General features: G+C 36.4%; 1 protein-coding gene across 1 annotated transcript in view; it reads right to left on the minus strand.

Moving 5' to 3' along the window:
- The window catches only part of AK9 (adenylate kinase 9), a 141,820-nt gene that overhangs the window by 75,446 nt on the left and 43,203 nt on the right, over positions 1–23,171 (minus strand). The window contains exons 12-18 of the mRNA XM_027855923.1: positions 19,712–19,851; positions 19,445–19,625; positions 16,240–16,384; positions 13,966–14,157; positions 6,296–6,441; positions 4,162–4,318; positions 8–122 (exon numbers count right to left, since the gene is read on the minus strand). Coding sequence (XP_027711724.1) covers positions 8–122; positions 4,162–4,318; positions 6,296–6,441; positions 13,966–14,157; positions 16,240–16,384; positions 19,445–19,625; positions 19,712–19,851 — 1,076 coding nt within the window. The remainder of the gene's footprint in view (positions 1–7; positions 123–4,161; positions 4,319–6,295; positions 6,442–13,965; positions 14,158–16,239; positions 16,385–19,444; positions 19,626–19,711; positions 19,852–23,171) is intronic.

Genomic DNA, 23,171 nt, shown 5'->3' on the forward strand with positions numbered 1-23,171 from the left:
ATTTTACCTTTGAGATTGTTCAAGTGCCCTCATTTCTTCTGCTTCTTCCTCTTTTCTTGCCATTACTTTAGCAACAATATCAGATTTGTTCTCTAAAAACAGCCTATGAAGTAAAAATTTTCCTGTAACACAATAAAAAAAATAATTTGACATTGTTTTTATAACTATTAAAATAGTGGTTTATAGTTTAAAAATTGAAAGTAAAAGTTCTATACCTGGGAAGCTATGATCTCTTCATTATTATCATTACAAATCTTATTATGAGATGGATCTATATTTTATTACTTCAATTGAAGTACTATATTTTGATCAAGAACATAGGATTCTAGATTTAGACACGGAAGGCATTTTTAAAGGATCTTTTTTTTTCCTTCTGGAAAATTTTCTTTAAATATGTACTCAAAACACACTGTTACGTTACAAAGAGAACACATTTAGCTTTGCTTGTATTTTAAAGGGTCTTTCTTCCTGGACTAAAAAAGGGACAACATCACAAAGCTTCTGTCTTGGGCATTACATTGCTCATTGAGACATTATAGCAGGCACTAGTATTAGGTCATCTCTCACCCAAATGCTCTTTACATGCTTCTTGGTTCAGAGGAAGGGATTATTTAATGGATGGCCCAGACATAATTATAGGGACTACTTAGATAACTAAACCCACCTCCAGTATATTTTTTTTAACCAAAAAATATTATGTCCAAAGGGTGATAAAACTGTGCATACCTTTGACCCAGCAATACCACTACTAGGTTTGTATCCCAAAAAGATCAAAGAAGAGGGAAAAGGACCCGTTTGTACAAAAACAGTTATATCACTTTGTTGGTAGCAAAGAATTGGAAATTGAAGGATTCCCATCAACTGGAGAATGGCTGAACAAGTTGTGGTATATAAGTGTGATGGAATACTAATGTGCTATAAGAAATGATGAGCAGGATGGTTTCAGAAAAACCTGGGAAGACTTATATGAACTGATACAAAGCAAAGTGGCCAGAACCAGGATAACACTGTACATAGTAACAGCAATATTGTAAGATGATCAAATGTGAAAGATTTAGCTACTCTGATCAAGACAATAATCTAAGAATTCCAAAAGACCCATGATGAAAAACACTATCCACCTCCAGAGAGAGAACTGAAAACTGAGAACAGATTGAAGTATACTTTTTTCACTTTCTTTATTTTTCTTGCTTTTTTCTCCCTTTCATGGTTAATATGGAAATGTGTTTTGCGAGACTTCACATGTATAATTGATATCATATTGCTTGCCTTCTCAATGGGTGAGGGAGGGCTGAGAGGGACCAACTTTTGAAAAAATGAATGTCAAGCCAATATAATAAAAATGAAAATTCTACCTAAACTAATCTATTTATTCTATGCCATTCCAATTAAATTACCAAAAATACTTTATTGAGCTAGAAAAAATAACAAAATTCATACGGAAGAACAAAAGGTCAAGAATATCAAAGGAATTAATGAAAAAAATTTAAAGAAAAGAGGTTTAACAGTACCAGATCTTAACCTGTATTATAATGTGGTAATTATCAAAACTATCTGGAACTAGTTAAAAAATAGAAAGATGGATCAATGGAACAGAGTAGATATATGATACATGGTAGTAAATAGTTATAATAACCTCGTGTTTGGACAAATATAAAGATTTAAGCTTTGGGGATAAGAATTCACTCTTTGGTAAAAACTATTGGGAAAACTGGAAAGCAGTCTGGCAGAAACTAGGTATAGACCAAAATCTTGCACCATTTACCAAAATAACCTAGATATAAAGGGAGATATCATAAGTAAATTAGAAGAACATGGAACATATTTCTTATCAGACTTATGGATAGGAGAAAAATTAATGACTAAACAAGAGAGAGAGAGCATTTTAAATGTAAAATGTATAATTTTGATTACATTAAATTAAAAAGGTTTTGTACAGATAAAACCAATGTAGCCAATATTAGAAAGAAAGCAGAAAATTGGGAAAAAAATTTTATGGACAATTTTTCAGATAAAAGTCTCAAGCAAGAATATAAGTCATTCTCCAATCGCTAAATGGTAAAAGGATATGAACAGGCTGTTTTCAGAAGAAGAAATCAAAGTTATATGAAAAAATGTTCTAAATCATTATTGATTGTGAGTGATTGTCTGATGTTGGCTACTGCCAAGTGAAATTTGTGGCAAGATGGGGTAGGAACAAGATATTAGGAAGTAACCGGAGCTCACGCTCCCGAGGCAGGGGCTGTGCTAGGTGGAGTTGTGGTGAACTGGGATGGGAACTGGATACGGAGAAGTAACCGGAGCTCACGCTCCTGAGGCAGTGGGCAGTGCTATGTGGAGCTGTGATAAGCTGGAGAAGGAACAGGATACAAGGAAGTAGCCGGAGCACGTGCTCCTGAGGCAGGGGGCTGTGCCATGTGGGAGTGGGACGGCAGAGAACGAGTTCCTTTGTCTAGCCCCCTCCCTAGGTACAACGCTAACCCCAGATGCCTCCTTCCTGTGTCCAAACCTGACTTCCTGGGTCGCGTACTTTCCCTTTGTGTAGCACTGACCCCAGACGCCTCCTCCCGGTATCTGGGCCTGACTTCCTGGGTCACGTACTTTCCCTTTGTCTATGCACTAACCCCAGACGCCTCCTTCCTGTATCTGGTCCTAGCCTCCTGCGTCACTTCCTCTCCCTTGGTGCGCTAAACCCAGACATCCCCTTCCGGTATCTGATCCTACAATCAATGACTAGTAGGCGGGCTGAGGAGGAGGGGCTAAGTAGGTACTTAAGGAACGGTAGGGATCGGAGCTCGCTCTCTCTTTTTCTCCTGCTCTCTTGCTCTGACCTTCCTGCTTGGCCTTGCTGTGATGGCCTCTGAATAAAGCTCGAGTGTTGGCACCTCCTGATCGGCTCGTCTCTCTGTGTTTATCTGGGTAGGCACCGAAGACTGGTAAGTAGTATGACCTTGGCAGCCTGCTCCTTATAGGAGGAGAGTGCACGGCGCAGCCGGCACAATTGATCAGAGAAATGCAAATTAAAACAATTTTGAGATATCATCTCACATCTATCAGGCTGATTAAAATGATAAAAAGGAAAATGAGAAGTGTTACAGGGGATCAGGAAAAACTGGGACACTAATACACTGTTGTGCAGTTGGGGGGTACAGTAGATAAAGTGCTAGGCCTGGAGTCAGGAAGACCTGAGTTCAAATCTGGCCTCAGACATTTTCTAGTTTTATGACCCTGGGCAAATCACTTAACCCTATTGGCCTCAGCTCCCCATCTGTAAAATGAGCTGGAGAGAGAAATGGCAAACCACTCCAGTATATTTGCCAAGAAAACCCCAAATGGGGTCACAAAGAATCAGACGTGACTGAAAAACTACTTAACAACAATGACAACAAATACACCGTTGGTGGAACTGTGAACTGATCCAACCATTTTGGAAAGAAATCTGGAAATATGCCCAAAGAGGTATAAAACTGGGTATACTCTTTGACCCAAGGTCTGTTTCCCAAGGTGATCAAGGAAAAAGGAAAAGAACTTACAGGTTCTAAAATATTTATAGCAGCTTTCTTTGTGGTGGCAAAGAACTGGAAATTGAGGGATGTCCATTAATTGGGGAATGGCTGACCAAGGTGTGGTATATGACTGTGATGGAATACTACTGTGCTATAAGAAATGATGGCAGGATGGTTTCAGAAAAACCTGGGAAGACTTATATGAACTGATACAAAGTAAAGTGAGTAGAACCAGGAAAACATTGTACACAGTAAGAGCAATACTATAATAATGATCAACTATGAAAGACTTAGCTACTCCGATCAAGACAATGATCTGAGAATTCCAAAGGACCCATGATAAAAAAAGTGCTATCCACTTACGGAGAAAGAACTGATAAACAGAAGTAATAGAAGTATGCATAGTATGGTATATATAAATATACATGTATGTATATACACACACATATACATACATACCTATACATCTATGTCAAACGGTGGCCTTTTCTAGTGTGGGGTGGGGAAGGAGGAAGGAAGACAGTTTAGAACTTAAAATGTATCAAAAAATAAATTGAATTAAATTTTTAAAATGAATGTCAAAAACCATTATAACATAGCAGTGATGTACAATGAGGAATTTCATTTCACATTGAAATGGTGAATATTTACCAACCTTGATCTTCTGAATTTTCTAATACGACGATGACATCAGGAAGAATTCCTTTAGCATTTATGGCTACCCAGAAATCTCGAAGCATAGGAACATTATCCATCACCCACCCTCCATGCTTCGGTGCACCAGGAAATCTATCCTTGTTTTTCTCAGTAAGCTGCAGCAAAATTGTAAATCTGTATTACAATCATGACTTGAGATGGGAGGAATAACATAGAATGTCATGATGCTACTATCTTTGAGGCTCTAACTCAGGGCTTTTTCACTTTTTTTGTGTGTCATGGCAGCCTGGTGAAGCCCTTCTCAAAATAATGTTTTTAAATGAATAAAATAAAACACAAGGGGTTACAAAGGAAGTCAATTTTTTTCATTCATTCATTCATAAACACTGTGGGAAATATAAAGCTTAGACTTTATACTTATTTAAAGAACACACACTTGCCTAAAAGACTTTTACAGAGAACTCACACAAGGCAAATGCTCACGTGGTGGTCAGAAAAAGTGATACAAGGACACTCTCAAGGTCTCCCTTAAGAATTTTGGAATTGATTGTGTGACATGGGGGATATTGTGTCGCAAGGAGGATGCTAGCACAGGACCACCCAGAATGGCATGTCCTCATCAGAGAAGGTGCTGTGTTCTATGAACAAAGTAGAATTGAAGCAGCTCAAAAGAAAGTGAGATCCACCCCAAATGTTCATATAAACTATTTGTGCCTGACCTATGGTAGAGCATTATATTGGTCTGATCTGCCACTGTTGAACACATTGTTACTTGACTCTAACATAGTGATGTCATTTTGGTCCTCTTCAAGAATGAAGGACAACAACCCTGCCCTCTCCCTTGAACCAGGTTAATGGGGCAAAGTGTCAGAACATTTGGTATATCCTTGGATCATGGATTTAGAGTTGGAAGAGAACTCAGAGGGTACTAGTCCAGCTGAGGAAATTGAGGCCCAGGAAAGCTAAGAAACTTGCCCAGGGTCACACAAGTAGTAAATGAAAGAACAAAGATTCAAACCTTTATCTTCTGATTGCCAATCCAGGACTTGTTCCAACGTACCCCATTATCTCCCATGGGCTGTCTTTTGATTTGTTTATCATTAGAAATTTGCCCTTTTGGAAAACTGACTCTCTAATTCAGGTAGTATACTAAGCACAACTCAGGAACATTGGAAGCCTTGGGAGTGAGGAAGATAGGGGGAGGAGAAGGAAGATATACACATATCATAATTACACACTTCAGCTGTGTTCCTGGAGGTGGGGGTGGAATGTGGGGAGGTGGAGCAGAGCAAAGCTAACTTACCCCCTAAAAACTAACAGCTAACATTTTTATGATGCTGTGCCAGGCACTGTGCTAAGCACTTTACAATTATAATTTCATTTGATCCTCTCAACAACTTTGGGAGGTAGATGCTATTATTCTTCTGTCTCTCTCTCTCTCTCTCTGTCACAGATGAGGGACCTGAGGCAGAGATTAAGTGACTTGCCCAAGGTCACACTAGCTAGACACTGCTGCCCTGAACCTGTTAACTTTAGCTTTGACCTCATGGTACCAGTTAGACTCAATCACATTATAGATTAAGAAGGTAAATAATTTAAAAGTTATTAAATTTCTATTAAATAATTTTTTATCTAAGACATGCTGATCTATGGTTGTTTTCTGTAAAAATATGGCAATGATTAATGCCTTTCTAGATTAGAAAGCAATCAACATTTAACTGAATCAAACTGAAGATAGAGTCATATTTTATAAAAATATTTTAAATAAACCCCAGAAGCAGCTAAGTGGCTCAGTGAACAAAGTGTCAGGCCTGGAGTCAGGAAGACTTGAGTTCAAATCCAGTCTCAGACACTTACCAGCTATATGAGACTCTAGGCAAGTCACTTAACCTCTTCCTGCCTCAGTTTCATCTATAAAATGGAGATCATAATAGCACCTATCTCTGCTGGTTGTTGTAAGAATCAAATGAGATTATTTATAAAGCACTTAAGCATAGTACCTGGCACATGGTAAGCATTCTACAAGTTAGCTTTCATCATCATTATTATTATTACTATATTACTATTATAACAAATAATACACTGTTACTTCAAAATACATACTGTTAAAGCTTATAGTCTACAGTGCTTACATCTTTATAGACTTGGTCCAAAACATCAGCTTGTTGCTCAAACTGAAGTTCAACTGGAACCTCCTTTGCAACTTTCATCGCTTCTTCAACCAATTCCTGGACATCTGGATGGTCGGCAGTTACCACTACGTCTGAAGTTTCTGATTCTTTTGAACATGAAGTTGGGATTTAAAAAAAAGAAGTTCATTAAATGTTATCATTGAATGAGCATTTCAGTGAGGCAGATGGACAATCTGGCAAGAAAAATTGGTCATCAAGTATCCGACCTCCAAAAGAGTCATTACTGTTGGACTGCCTTTACATCCCTATTGCATGGAACGAAGAAGTAAGGGAAAAAGTGGGAAGGAAGTATTGGTAAAGACCAAGTTGCTGATGAAGGATGACTATCCTTCTTGTTATCATTTAACAACTTCCAGGTTATTCTATTTCCTTTCCAAAGAAGTTGAATACATGGTTTCACAGTCTTTTTTTCCAACTCAGCCCGGCCTTCACACTTCATTATGCGGGTCGATGTTCTTTCAAACACTGGCCTCCCAAGTTCACTGACCTCCTAAATTCCCGTGGCCTCCATTTTCACTCCACCAGTCCCATGTGGGGATGTGACAAGGGTCACATCCTTCATCTCACCATCATCCATAACTATTCTTCCTCCATGATCTCTAACTCTGAAATTCTTCTCTCTGATCACAAGCTCCTATCCTTTTTCACTTTCTGCCTCACCCCTAAATCAGTTCCTTGTGTCTACTGTGGCCCTCTCTGTTCTTCTGGTCCATCATCAGTGCTGTGGCTCCACTTCCCTCCTTTCACTATCTAGCTGTAAACAAGCCACTTAACCTCTGTTTGCCTCAGTTTCCTCAACTGTAAAATGGGGATAATAATAGCACCTACCTCACAGAATTGTGAAGATCAAATGAGAAAATTATTTGTAAAGCACTTAGTATAGTGCTTGGCACATAGTAGATACTTAATAAATATGTATTACTTCCTTCTTTCCCTCCCTCCTTCTTTTTCTCCTGCCTTCCATTTCTCCTTCCTTTTCTCCCTTCCTTCCTTCTGGTTAGCACAATGCTCTACACATAACAGAAATTTAAAAAGTGTTGACTAGAACACAACTTAGGGGCAGCTAGATGGCACAGTGGATAGAACACCGGCCCTGAAGTCAGGAGGACCTGAGTTCAAATCTGGCCTCAGACCAAACACTTGACACTTACTAGCTGTGTGGCCCTGGGCAAGTCACCTAACCCCAACTGCCTTTAAAAAAAAAAAAGAACACAACTTAATAACATGGTTTAGTTCAAGATCACTTTAAAAGCACTTTGATCAGGATATGGTGTTTCATCATCATTATTATTTTTGTCCTAGATGTCAGTATCACTGTAGGACATTTAACATAATTGGCACTGTATAACACAAGCAATTGTTTGACTGAAATCCCCAGATATCCTATTCTCCAGAAGAGAAGTAAAACTATTAACAGTAGGAACACTTGAAGGTGAATGGCATCTTTTAAGGTTCTCAGAAAAATTTGTCTTTCCTATTTGCTCTCTCACATATTATAAAGAAGGTACGGAGGCCTGCATAACCAAATTTACTTGCATGTTTTTTCCTCATTCCATTCACGAGGTTTTTTTCTCCTAAATTCATCAGTGGCAGATTGTCTTGAAAGTCAATAGTACAAAAAAGTGTTAGTCAAAGCAACTGAAGATGCTCCTCTAGAAAGGAAATTATATTTCTGGCTATAGGATTTAAGGTCCCTGTTTCACCACAAAAGAAGCTGCCTCTTTTATTAGCAAACTAGCTATTAAAAGAAATCATACAAACATGGCATTATGCCCATTTTACAAATGAGGGAAACATTAACATAACATATGACTTATGTAGGCATTTATTAAATGCCTACTGTGTGCCCAGCACTGGGGACACAAATACAAAGAATGAAACAATCTCTAGCAGGAAGTATTTTCCCCAATAGGACAGAGATAACCTAATTCACAAGTAACTGTCTTTTCCACTAAAACTACTTAAAATATTAGCTTTTTTTTGGGAAAAAAACATATCACACACCATTTTCTCTATTTTCCATGTCTAATTTGTAATTCAAGTTCTAAAGTCATAAATTATACATAAAAATACTTTTTAAAAACACTTTTTCACTTTCCCCTTCTCTATCTCCAATTCTAGGAAGAATTGTTTTATTTAAATATAAAGAAATAAAAATACCAAAAAAGTCAATTTACCATCTTTGACTTCATGAGTTGTTTCCTGGTCTGTTTTGGAGTCAATGTCATCCACAGATTCACTGACTGGTTTGACACTGGTAGATGAAGTAGCTTCCTTATCTAAAGAATATAATGTAATAAAAATATTTATCTTTTAAAACATATAGAAACATCTAATTCACTTTATCTTTTCATGAAAGGCAGACTCAGGACATATCTGCTTAAAATGCTATAGTTTGTTCAATAGTCTGGTCAAAATCCTGGGCTTCTGAATGAACTTGAAATATTTATAGGATCATAAGAATTTGCAGCCAAAATATGGAAATATATTTTGTATGATTTCACATGTATAACTGATACCACATTTCTTGCCTTCTTGATGAGTAGGGAGGAGTGGGAGGGAAAGGAGGGAGGGAATTCAAAACTCAAAATTAAAATAAAAATTAATGTTAGAAATAAATAAATAATAAATTGAAGGGAATAAAAGAATTTGTAGCCAGAAGGACCTTTGGAGATCTAGTCCAACTCTTTCATTTTACATATGAGGAATCTGAAGCCCAAAGTCACATATGTAGTAAATATAAAATAGTTGAATTCTTCTGATACTAGATCCAATTGCTTTCCCCATCACGTTATCTTTCTAGTGGCTATATTATGCTTCCACGGGAAAAAAAAAAAAAACAACCAACCACCACATTTATTTATTTATTAAAATTTTAACCCACAGTTGTAGGTGAGGCCAATTCCTTTCTTGTATGATTTCCCCTACTCTTAATATCTGGATGTATGTGTTGCTAGGAGTTTTTAGGAATGTGATGGTCAAGGTTGGGGCAAAGGGAGCAAGGGGAGACTAAAGCATTTGAGAGATAGAGTGGTCAAGACAAGGAATTCATGCACCCTGTGCAAAATTCTGAAGACCTTAGAAGCAGCGGTCTGATTTTCTGGCAGTAGTCTGGGTCCAGGGAGGCAGGAGTGAAACTGTTCCAGTCTCTTCCTCCCAAATGACCTCTTTGCCATTTCAGGGAGGAAAACAATAGCCTTTCCTAATCTTCCTGGTACTGTTGATGATTTATCCTATCTATAGCTCCTTCATACTTAGTTGTTTGCATGTTGTTTTCCCCATTGTCTTTTACTTCTCTTTGAATCCCCAGTGTTTACCATAGTCCAGCCTGCATAGAAGGCACTTTGTAAATGTTTATTGACTGACAAACTATTATCTTTTACTTTCAGATTTTGGCTTCGTAGTTGAAAAACACGGCTTGGTTTCTTGCTTTCTTCAATTCAACAGTGAAAGTGTCTGAGAACTCTCTTTCCAGTGTGGTCTGATTGCACCTTAACTGATTTTCAGGACACTATGCAAAAACATCATTTTTATTTGACAGTCTCTAAGAAGAAGAGGCATGATAAACATAACTGACCATAACAACAAAAATAATAAAAATCATGTGATTATTTCAATAGATACAGAAAAAGCTTTTGACAAAATACAACACATTTGAAAAACTCTAGAAATGTCAGGAATAAACGGAACTTTCCTTAAAATGATAAGTAGTATCTATCTAAAACCTAGAGCAAGCATTATCTGTAATGGGGATACGCTAGAAGCCTTTCCAATAAGATTGGGGGTGAAGCAAGGATCACCATTATTATTCAGTTTTATATTAGAAATGCTAGCTATTCATCTTTCAGGGGAAGAAATGGATATTCAATGAAATAGGAGACTTCCAAACCTTCGTGCTAAAAAGACCAGAGCTCAACAGAAAATTTGATCTTCTAATACAAGACTCAAGAGAGGGGAAGATGACACTTGTAACCTTTGAGAACTTACTGTTATTATACAATGTTAATGAGGTATACATAAAGGGGGTGGGTATAAGTTGACTTTGATTTAATGATAAAAAAATTCTAATCAAGTGGGTCAAATGGATAATTAATGATTAATGGATAATAAATGATTAATCTGATCTAACTAAGAAAATGTACTGAGAGAAAAGGAAAGGAGGAGGCAGACAAGGGTAAATTTCATTACAGGAAAAGGCACAAAAACCTATTCCAACAGAGGGAAAGAAGGGAGGGAGATGAGCATTGTTTGAACCTTACTCTCAACAGATTTGGCTCAAGAAGGGAATAACACAATCAGTTAGATACTAATATTGACAGACTTAACCCTTCTCAGAAATACAAGGCTCTAAGACATCTCCAAAGGCCTCATGATGGAAAATGCTATCCACATCCAAAGAAAGAACTACGGAGTTTGAATGCAGATTGAAGCATACTATTTGCTATTTTTTTTCTTCTGTTGTGTTTTGTTTCCTCTTTCTGGCAGTTCCTCATATTGGTTCTAATTCTTACTTACAACATCACTAATATGAAAATATGTTTAATAGGAATGTATGTGTATAGTCTACATCAGATTGCACGCCGTCTTGGGTAGGAAGGTGGGAAAGGAGGGGGAGAAAAATTTAAAACTCAAAAGCTTATGGAAGTGATTGTTGGTAAATCAAAATAAATTAATTTTTAAAAATGCTAGTTATTTCAATAAGACAAGGAAAAGAAAATTGAAGGAATGAGCATAGGCAATGGGGAAACAAAACTATCACTTTTGCAGATAATATGATGGATTATTTAGGGAACCCTAGAGAAAAAAATAAAAAAAAAACCTAAATGACACATCATCAGCATTTCTGTATATATTACCCACACAAAACATCAACATTTTTGTATACTACAAACAAAATCCAGCAGGAAGAGCTACAAAGAGAAACTCCATTTAAAATAATCATACACAGTATGAAATAATTGGAAGTCTACCTGCGGAGATGCATACAAGAACTATACGAACAAAATTACAAAATACTCCAGACAAATATAGAGCTAAACAATTGGAGAAATATTAATTGCTCATGCACAGACTGAACCAATGTAATAAAAATGACAATGCTACCTAAATTGTATTTATTCAGTGCCAAAGCAATCAAACTTCCAAAGAATTACTTAATAGAGCTAGAAAAAATAATAAAAAAATTCATTTGGAAGAACAAAAGGTCAAGAATATAAAAAAATTAATGGAAAAAAATGAAGAGGAAGGGGAACTAGCAATACCAGATCTCAAACTATACTACAATGCTATAATCATAAAAAAATTGATACCAGGTAAGAAACAGACCAGTGGAACAATACACAGACACAATTAACAGCAACCTGGTGTTTGATAAACCCTAAGATTTCAGCTATTGGTGCAAGAACTCACTATTTGACAAAAACTGTTGGGAAAGCTGGAAAGTAACCTGGCAGAAATTAGGTATGGAGCAACATCTCACACTATATATCAAGATAAGCTCAAAATTTACAAGATTTAAACACTTATCCTATTCTGCCACATATATTGAGTGATAAACAGAAACATCAAAGACTTGACATTTTCTCTGATCATCCTAGGGAAGACTGAAAACATAACACACTTTCATGGAAAATTAAAATTAATAGTTCCAGTATGACCTTAAATCACAGCATATAGAAAATTTCAACATCCTGAAGACTTTAGAAAATGTGCAAATTAAAATTACAAATGAAAATAACATTAAAATTCTTTGACATCTATTGGCACTGGAATATGGGTATCTATAGGACTGAAGAAGTCAGGAAAAAGTCAGGACTGGTGTGAGTTGATTGTGTTGGGATGATTTCCAAAAAGGAAAAAAATGAAGGGGTGAGAAAGAGATATTCACTAGGAAAAAGAGGAAGGAAGAAGCAGAATAGGGAAAATTTTCTTACATAAAGAGTCATGCAAGGAAGAGTTTTCACAATGGAGGGAAAAATGGGGGGATGTGACAGGCAGTAGTTAAATCTCACTTTCATCAGAATTGGTTCAAAGAGGGAAGAATACACACACACACACACACCCCCATATATGTGTGTGTGTGTATATATATATATATATTTATATATATATATATATATATGACATTGTATTGATTAGAGTAGCCAAGTTTAAGAGAGCAGTGGTCAGAAGCAAAACAGACTTTTGAGGAGGGATAGCATTAAAAGAGAAAGAAAAGAATAAACAGAAGAAAATGGGATGGAGGGAAATACACAGTAATCATAACTGTGAATTTAAATGGCATGACCTGCCCCATAAAACTGAAACAGATAGCAGAATGGATTAGAAGCCAAAATCTAACAATGTGTTGTTTATAAGAGACACACTTGAAACAGAAAGACACGCACAAAATTAAAATAAAAGGCTGGAGCAGAATCTTTGCTACAGCTGAAGTAAAAAAGGCAAGAGGTAATCAAGGAAACCACATTATGCTACAAGGTACCATAGACAATGAAGTAGTATCAAATTTTTTATAGCAAGTTTCTCTGATAAAGGCCTCATTTCTCAAATTTATACTGAGTACAGAACCAGGTCAAACTCATAAAAGTAAGAGCCATTCCCCAATTAATAATTGGTCAAATGATATTAACAGGCAGTTTTCAGAAGAAATCAAAGCTATAGTCATATAAAAATGCTCTAAATCACTATTGATTAGAGAAAGGCAAATTAAAACAACTTTGAGGTACCACCTCATACCTCAGAAATAACAAATATTGGAGGAGATGAGGGAAAAATAGGTACATTAATGAATTGCTGATGGAGTAGTGAACTTGTCCAACCATTCTGGAGAACAATTTGGAACTAAGCCCAAAGAATTATAAAACTGTGCATACCCTTTGACCCAGTAATACCACTATTAGTTCAGTATCCTAAAGAGATCAAATAAAAAGGAAAAGGACCTATATGTAAAAAATATTTAGAGCAATTCTTTTTGTGGTGGCAAAGAATTGGAAATTGAGGGATGCTAATTAATTGCTGAATGACTACACAAGTTGTGGCATATGATTGTGATGGAGTATTATTGTGCTATAAGAAATGACAAGTAAGGTGGTTTCAGAAAAACATGGCAACACCTATATGAACTGATGCAAAGAGAATTGAGAAGATCCATATAGCATTGTACACTGTATCACCAATGCTGTTATGATGATCAACTGTGAAAGACTTGGCTACTCTAATCAATACAATGTCCAAGACAATCCAAAGGACTCATGAAGAAAAAAATGCTATTTTTAGCATTTATTCTCTAGACACAGAACTGATGAACTCTGAGCACAAACTGAAGTCCAATTTTCCCACTTGCTTTATTTTTCTTGCTTTTTAAAAAAATAGGGCTAATATGGAAATATGTTTTATATGATTTCACATGTGTAATTGATATCATATTGCTTGTCTTCTCAATGCATGGGGGAGGGACAGAATTTGGAACTCAAAATTTAAAAAGAAAAGAATGTTAAAAATAAATAACCAATTAAAATGTAAAAAATAAATGAATAAAGGCACGCCTCCATACACACATAGCCTAATGAACAGATGATGGCATTCATAAAATTAAGAGCATGTTTGTTTACCTTTTTTTTCACTGCTCTGATCTTCTAGGTTTTGTTCTGAGCTTAGCTCTTCTCCACTTTTTTCTTCCGGGGCTTTATCTTCCGAGCTTTTTTCATCAGTGGGTTCGTCGTCCCTGATTTTTTTCGATGAATCTTTTTCTTCTAGTTGTAATTCATCAAACTTATTTTCATCTTCTTTTAAATCCTTTAACTCTAAAAGTCAGTAATAAGTTTTGGCAGTAAAGGATACTTTCATTTTTAAAATGAAAACAAACAGAAAGACCCCCCAACAACACACACACACAAAACAACAATGACAAACAAAAAACTCAGAACTTGTTACACTGGTAACCGCCCCTCTTATTCCAAAAAAATAAAAAAGCCAGCCATGGTGATGCACGTTTATAATTTCTAGCTATCAAGGAAGCTGAAGCTGGTGGATCGTTTGAATTCAGGAATCTGAGCTTCAGTGCACCAAACCAACTAAGCGTCTGTACTAAATCCAGAATCAATATGGTTAGCTAGAATGGAGGAAAGAGGTTACCTATGGAGGAGTGAACCAGCCCATGCTGGAAACAGTAGGCCAAAGCTCCTGTGCCAATCAGTGGTGGGATTGAACCCATGAGATGGGCATTCATAACCCTGGACTTTCATCCTGAACTAGATAGGGAAAATACCGATTAAAAAAAAAAAAGCATGAGAAAAACCAATAGCTAAATTCTTTTAGACATCCTAAAATAGAATGATCCAACTGTCGAATATAGGGGGACAATAAAGTTAAATAAAACTGTAGGCCCACTCCACCTTAGGCCACGTAGATCTGAACCTACTTTTTCTTTAAGCAGAAATGAGGTAAGATTGATCTAGCTTCATTCCATGGGAGAGAATAAACCCAGATTATCCCACTCAGAAAACAAGACAATCAGCCAATTAAGCAACCAGATCAAAACTATTTTGTGAAAGGCAGGGAAGAGAATTTTAAATATGAAATGATGTGACCAATAGTATCTGCTCTTTCTAATCCCCAACTCTGCTTCCTGCCCCAGCTCTTTCTGACCCCCATTTCTTATGAATGTCTGTGTAAAGCATTCATGTCTAATCTTAGTTTAAGAAAAAGAAGTAAGCTAGAATAAGTTATTACAGCCTACACTTTCTTATCCGTATGGGCATTAGTCACTACAGGGTTGGTCCATAGCATTTTACTAAAATTTCAGGCCAGTGTTTCCCAAACACTCTGTGTCCTAGGATTATCTCCCCATTACAATAACAACAACATACAAACAAATAACAAATTTTATTGGCCTAAGAAAAATATTTGTACAAATTAAGTCTGTTGTAAAAATAATTATGCAACATACCCTGTCAGGAGCTCCATGCCAAGACCACCCCTCTCTTTTCACTATTAGGAGATACCCTGTTTTCCGGAGCTAAGGCCCAGTAAGCAAGCTGTGCCCTGAGCTTGGCATAACAACAATATTTTGTGTTCACCCTCTCTAGCTTCCCTCCTCCAATGGAATAAAGAATGCTTTTTGCATATAACAACTGTCAGCTCTTCTGTTTTATTTGTTTCTTAAATTAATTTTTTCAATTAATAAAAACCTATTTTCTCTCTTTCCAATAGGGAAAAAAAAGAAAAACAAAACCCTTGTAACAAATATGCATAGTCAAACAAATCAAATTCCTGCATTGGCCATATTTGAAAAAATGCATATCTCATTTTGTACCCTGTCCATCCCCTGTCTGTCAGAAGAGATGGGTAACATGTTTCATCATCATTCTTCTAGATTCTAGGTAGTTGGTCAAGCGTCATCTTCATATTCTCCCCTAGCACACTGCTTGGTAATGTTTGCTGAACTGAATTGGTATCAATCTTATCATTTAATAAGAATGAATCTGAAATGAATGATTCTAATACCAAGGAACTCACCTAGCCAGGGCTCACAGATAAGTTAAGCAAGTAGAAAATATTTATTTGTTCATTTACTGTTGGAAGTAACCATGAGCCTTTTTCCTCTGTTTTTGTTGTGTGAGAAACTTACAACATAGCTGTAAATATAAATATTTCTCCACTAGTCTCTCCAAAGCATGAAAGCTCATGAAAGGAGAGGAATCCCAGTGTAAAGATCTGATGAAACTGCAGTTAACAAAAAGTAAAGGGACCTTTTCTGAATTTTCTGTTTTGTTGAGAGGACCAAATTTAGACCTTACCCTTATTCAGAGATCATAGTTATTTTCTTTGTCTAGCTTAAAGCAGAAGAGGACCAAATTCTTCTAGAATTAAAAATATTTATTTACCATGTTTTTTAATCACTTTTTCTATTTGTAGCCTTTCTGTCACAGATTTAATAGCTGCTTCTGTTGCCTCAGCTTTAGACTTCTCTAGCAATAATTTTTTGGCTTCTTCGATATGTGGTTTCATAAGTTGGTCAAAATCAAAAACCTAGAGGGAATATTTGAGAACAGAAGCACAATCAGACAAATTTAGCATTATCTACGTTATCATGTGATATATGTGAATCTAATTCCAAAAATGTATCGATGTTGATTAATATCTTTTTGGAGTAGAAATCTTGTCTCCTTACACAAGTCCTCTTACAGGATAGCATTTTCCCTGATGAAAGTTAAGGAGGTAATTAATCTGTAACTGTCATGAATCAAGTTATGATTAAATGAGATAATATCTGTAAAGTGCTTAAGACTTTATAAATCCTCATTCCTTCTTTCCTTCCATCCATCCTTCCTTCCTGACTGAAAAATTACCAACTGACATGAGGAGTTTAAAAGGGTTGCAAGAGGGAGAGAGGATAGGGAATTGGTATAGGATGGTCTATGATCATGAAAATGTTTCTGTGGCCAAAGAAGACCTAAGTTTCAAATTGTTATACCAGCTGTTACCTTAACTAGGTATGGCACAGTATTTCCAGACTCCATATATTTGCAAAGGCATGGATTACATTCCCTTCTCCTTGCCTTTTTCAATCCTTAGCTTCCTTTAAAGTTCAATTCAGGTACCATCTCTGGGTAATACTAGCTGATTTTTCTTATTGTTAGTTTTCTCTCCTGCCTAAAATTATCTTGTATTTATTTAGCTGTTTATATGTTGTGTTCCCCAGTACATGGCAAGTTTCTTGAGGACTGGGAGTATTTCTCATTTTTGTCTTCATATCCCTAGTACAGTTTCTGGTATATAGTAGGTACTTAATGAATACTTTTAAAACTGAATTGCTGGGGCAGCTAGGTGGTGCAGTGGATAGAGCACTGGCCCTGGAGTCAGGAGGACCTGAGTTCAAATCCGGCCTCAGACACTTGACACTTACTAGCTGTGTGACTCTGAGCAAGTCACTTAATCCCACTGCCTAGCCAAAAAACAAAACAAAACAAAACCCCAAACAACAACAATAACAACAACAAAAATTGAATTGCTTAATTGAATCAGAGAAAAGCCATGGGGATAGCACAGGGAAAAAAAAAAGGTGAGGCTTCATCAGCTATGCTCATCTATAATGAAATGGGGCAGCAATGTCAGGGAGAGAGTAAAATAATGGGAATTAAACCCAAATGGTGAGGGGAAAGGAGTCCAGGGGGAGATGAAACATCAGGTTGCAGATCAAAGATGAACTGCAGACAGATGGATGTCTATGTGAAAATATTTTCTTAGGTGCAGCACATCTGGTTTGGTATTTATTGACACCAGTGGGCACTGACCAGGCTATACCTATTGAAATGTACTTTTTCCACAGTACTAAGGAAACCTATGCCCCAAATTTGTCATAAGGACAAAGATTGTTAGCTATAATCTGTCAATTGGTGACTTATTTTAAGTAGAAAAGAACTCATTTGGTACTTAACTCAACATTTAACCACCAATCAATTAATCAATAAATAAGCATTTATTAAGCACCCACTACAAGTCAGGCACTATATTAGTCATTGTTGATATAAAGACAAAAATGAAACAGACCCTATCCTTTGGGAGTTTTCATTTTATAAGAGATCACAACATATACATGAATAAGTGTATGTGAAATTCAGGGATAGGGACTAGTCTTTATTTATTTATTTATTTACTTAATTTTTAGGCAATTGAGGTTAAGTGACTTGCCCAGGGTCACATAGCTAGTAAGTGTCAAGTGTTTGGTCTGAGGCCGGATTTGAATTTAGGTCCTCCTGACTTCAGGGCCAGTGCTCTATCCACTGTGCCACCTAGCTGCCCCCAGAAATGTTTACTCTTTTTTTTTTTTGGTGAGGCAATTGGGGTTAAGTGACTTGCCCAGGGTCATACAGCTAGTAAGGGTTAAGAGTTTGAGGCCAAATTTGAACTCAGGTCCTCCTGACTCCAAGGCCAGAGCTTTATCCACTGTGCCACCTACCTGCCCTGGACTAGTCTTGGCATTTCACTGACATTGAGAATTCCCAGGTGTGGAAATTCCCTGCACTAATGCAGGTTAACACCTTTTATGTAACTTAAATGAATTAGACAGTTGCCTAGAGCAATAAGAGATTAAGTGACTTGCCCAGGATCACACAAGCAGTATTTATGGGTCAGAACTTGAATTCAAATCTTCCTAGTTTCAAGGCCTATTCTCTAGCCATTGTTCCATACTACATGGTTAAGGCATTGGATTAGAAATACAGTAGGGTATATTTGTACAAGTTTGAGTCTTGCTTCAATAAAAAGTTCAAAAAATATAAAGGGAAGGGAACAAATATTAAGTGCCTACTATGTGCCAGGCACTGTGCTAAATGCTTTACAAATATCTCATTCGATATTTTATAATAAGCCTGTGGAGGTGAGTACTATTATGATCCCTATTTTGTGGTTGAGGAAACTGAGGCAGAGATCACTGAGATTGAAGAAACTGAGGTTAAGTGACTTGTCCAGGATCACACAGTAAGTGTCTGAGGCTGGACTTGAATTTGGGTCTTCCTGACTCCAGGCCCAGCTCTCTATCCAGTATGTGTACTTTAGAAAAATCATTTCCACAGCTAGGTATAGGATGGACTGGTGAGAGGCAGGGCTTAAGACAGGGAGACCAATTACCAGGCTACTTCAATAATCTAGTTGAGAGGTCATGAGGACCTGAACTAGAGTGGTGGCTATGTGAGGAGTGAGAAGGTTACAGATTAGAGAGAGGTTATGAAGGTAGGAATGATGAGACTTGGCATCTAATTAGATATATGGGACACGGGAGAGTGAAGAATCAAAGGAAATTAAGTACCCAGTTAATTAACCCAAGGTTGTAAACCTGGGAAACTGGAAAGATGGTGGTACTCTCAACAGAAAAAAGGAAATTCAGAAGAGGAGTTGGGGGGATTAAATCAGTCAGCAAGTAGTTATCAAATGCCTCCTATGTATCACTTTTTTTGGGGGGATAAAACCCCAGTATCCATAGAATCTAAAAGTCTAAGTATAAAATAAATTGTGTCTAAATATGCAATATTAAAAAATTATGACCAATTATGTATATACGTACATATGTATATATGCATGTATACATACCTGTCCTCTATATTTATCTGCAATTAAATTACATAGAGTTGTTTTCCCTGAGGATTTTGGTCCATATACAAAAACTTTACATGGTGGGATTGGCATAGGTGGAAGAAGGTAGGGACGTGGGTTCTTCATAAATGCATCGAGTGCCTCTTCAGATGAAAGACAGTACATTTTACCTAGAAAACTTAAAAAAAAAGATATTTCAACAAAGTAAAAATATAAAGACAAAGTTAAAAATGTCATTCACAAAACTTTGCTAATGTTGGTTACCTGACACTCAAATCTGGCAATCCCATTACAATGTTACCTTCTTTCAAAGCAACAGGGCAAGCTCTCCCCCATCTGCTTCTGTGCCATCTATATCTAGGTGCGATTAATTTATAAGATGAAAGAGTCCGGAATAATTCATCCTATTGGTCATAAAATGAAATTTAAGTTGTGTACATACATCTCTACTAAACTTTAAATAGGAATATTCTTCTCTACCTCATCATTTCATTTGATGGGTTTTTAAAAACTATTATCACTTTTTATTTGTAAGTTTTTAAAATAGTTTACATTTAACTTACATTTTTCTAAATTAAACATTTTTCTAAGATCTCGCTGATAGTATCCAGAGTACCAACATAGCACAAATTTTTCTTTAACTATATGTATCTGATTTTCACAATAACAGTAATATCCTGGTTGGAAGGTAACTAGGATGTCAAAAGATCTCAGACTTAGGCCATCTGAATGGAATGGAATGGGATTCAATCAATCAATTAACATTTAATAAATACCTACTATGTACCAGGCATTGCACTAAGTGCTGGAGATATGAAAAGGGGCAAAAAACTGTTTCTGCCCTCAAGGAGCTTCTAGTCTAATGAGGGAGACAACCTGCAAAGCAAGTTATATACAAGAAAATAGGAAATAATTCACAGAGGGAAGGCACTAGAGTTAAGACGGGATGGGAAAGCCTTCCTGTAAAAGATGGGATTTTAGTTGGGACTTAAAGGGAGCCAGGTAAGTAAATAGTCAGAGTATTAGTAGTACACCACTAGTAAGTGTCTGAACTCAGGTCTTCCTGACTCTAGGCCCAGTGTTCTATCCACTGTACATCCAGTTGCCTCTGTACTATATAGGTTTTCAAGGAAAATGCAATGCTGTTTGAAAAGAGATAGGAAAAGAGTTTCAGGATAAAAAAAAGGAAGAAAAAAGATCTAAGGAGGCAGGCAGAAGGAAACAACCTATTTCAGGAAGTAGAAGAACATGACAAAGATGAGTAAGGGAAGAAAAGAAGCTGAACTCTATGATAGAAATCAACTGTTTGCCCATCAAGAGACAATAATGTTAGAATCATAGGTGCTATCAGCAAAGAAATCACCTGGTAAGTATAATGATTGGTGACTCCCTGATGAAGTGTACCCACGTACAAGATGACAGCCACAGAAATCTGTTTTCTTTCCAAGTAATTTATGTCAGATGTGACAAAGAACCTACCAAGACTTCTGAAACTTCACAGCCACTACCTACTTCTGGTAACTACTGTGAGACTTAAAATGTTGCTGGAAGGAAATAAGAAAGCATTGCTAAAGATTATGAAATCGTGGGTAAGAAATTGAAGATCCAATATAGGTAAAGATGGTGTTTTCAACCTTTTTGCTGATTAAAAGCAGCAACTTTGGAAACAAGGGCAAATTTGGGAAGTGATCAGATGATGTCTGAGAATAGAGTTAGAATTTTTGAATCACAGCTTAAAATACAGCAACAGGGCCAGAGAAGGAGAACACTTAACAAGGATTGGTAAAAATATAAATGCCTGGGCTCAGATTCTTAATATCTGGCCTGCTTGCAATAGCAATATAAATGCTTAGATTCCTTAAGAGTCTGGCCAATATGGCGGATTCTTTAAATCTCACTCATCCCTGATTGATGTTCTAATAAATCTTGTCTTTGGCTGAAAACAATATATAATTGCCTGGAGTTTTAATCTAATTAAAAAAAATGCTTTGAACTGAAAAGAGGGGACATAAGAGAAAACCGACTATGCATATTTAACAAAGTAGATACCATAGAGAGTAGCTATAGTCAGGAAGAACAGCAATAGTATATCATAAGAAATAAAATCTGAGAATGGAGAGTAATAAAACCCTTGACCTCAGATGTCTACATATAAATTCACAAAGTATGAATAATAAGCAAAGTGAATTAAAGATCCTAACTTGTCTAAAGTGGCACAGTTAAACCCAGTGACACTTGGGATGGGATGGGACCCATGATTACAATATGGTTCTGAAAAAGTATCCCTTATTCAAAAAGGACAGGACGGATTAATAGGAGCAGAATAGGTTTATATGGAAGTTCAGTGAGAGAATAAGTTTAGGATCCTGAACTCTAAAATTCTACAAGTCAGTTTGGCAGCAATGGGAAGATCTCAAAAATGATACTTTGAAGAAACTACAGTGAATGGAAAAGGATGAGGGAGTATTTAAAGAGTCTGATGTGAATATGCAGGTTACTTATTGATCAACTTGGATTTTAAAAAGACATGTACAATGTATAAACTATATCAAATTGCTTGCCTTCTCAGTGAGGGGGGAGTGGAGGAAGGGAGAAAATTTGGTACCTAAAATTAAAAAAATATATATATATAAATTTTTTTTACACGTAATTGGGAAAAATAAAATATTATTCAAATAAATAAATAAAAAGACATATATAGAAAATGGAATTAGGGACAGCTATGTTAAAAAAAAACCCTGCTAATATTTTTATTTTATTAAGTGCTAGTGATACTCAGTACTATATCTTAAAACACTTTGTAAATCTTTTTTTATTATTTATTTAGTTTTAGCATTTTGCAAATCTTAAAGCACTATATAAATGCTGTCTATCATCATCATCCTCATCATCAATTGTCTTCATCATCATCATCATCATCATCATCATCATCATCATCATCATCATCTCATTTGTTTCTCACAACAACCTTGTGGGGCAGGTGCTATTATTGCTCCCATTTTACAGACTTTTTCAGTGATGCCTTTAGACTGCACAGAATTTGTCTCCCATGGCCAAGAACAAGCTGTTCTCTCTTTTGAAATGAGGCTGATGGGGTTAAATGACTTGCCTAAAATCACAGAGTTGAAAAAGTGTTTGAGACAAGATTTGAACTCAGGTCTTCCTGACTCCAAGTCCAGTAGTTTATCTAATATGTCATCTGGTAGCCTATTAATTAATACATTAACAATGAATACATTCTTATACTTTATTATATATTCATAAAATTTTAATTTCACTCCAACTTTTTTGTTCAATGACATCAAAGTGCATTTTGAATATCTTTATCCAGGTCATGCTTGTTAACTGTGGGTATACCCCAGGCCTCTGTCTCTTCTCCCTCCATTTTCCTTCTCTCTCAATACTATTTTGCTTGTTGATGTCACAGGCCCCAACGGATTCATTTACCATAAAGAAGTAGATGATTCTCAGATCTATTTATTCAGTCTTCCAGCTCTCCTAGCTTCCAGTTTCACATCTCTGACAGCCTACTGGACATAATGAACTGGATGTCTAATAGATACCTCAAAATCAACATGACCAAAATGGAACTCATCATCTTTCCCCCCAAACACTCTCCTTTTCATAACTTTCCCGCTACTCTTTGAGGCCACCATCATCAGATGACCCAGGTGTCATTCTTACCACTTCACTGTCTCACCTCCTAATTCCTCCACTCACATCA

The sequence above is a fragment of the Vombatus ursinus genome, unplaced genomic scaffold (genome assembly GCF_900497805.2).
Source record: "Vombatus ursinus unplaced genomic scaffold, bare-nosed wombat genome assembly UNPS02000582.1, whole genome shotgun sequence".
NCBI lineage: Eukaryota > Metazoa > Chordata > Mammalia > Diprotodontia > Vombatidae > Vombatus > Vombatus ursinus.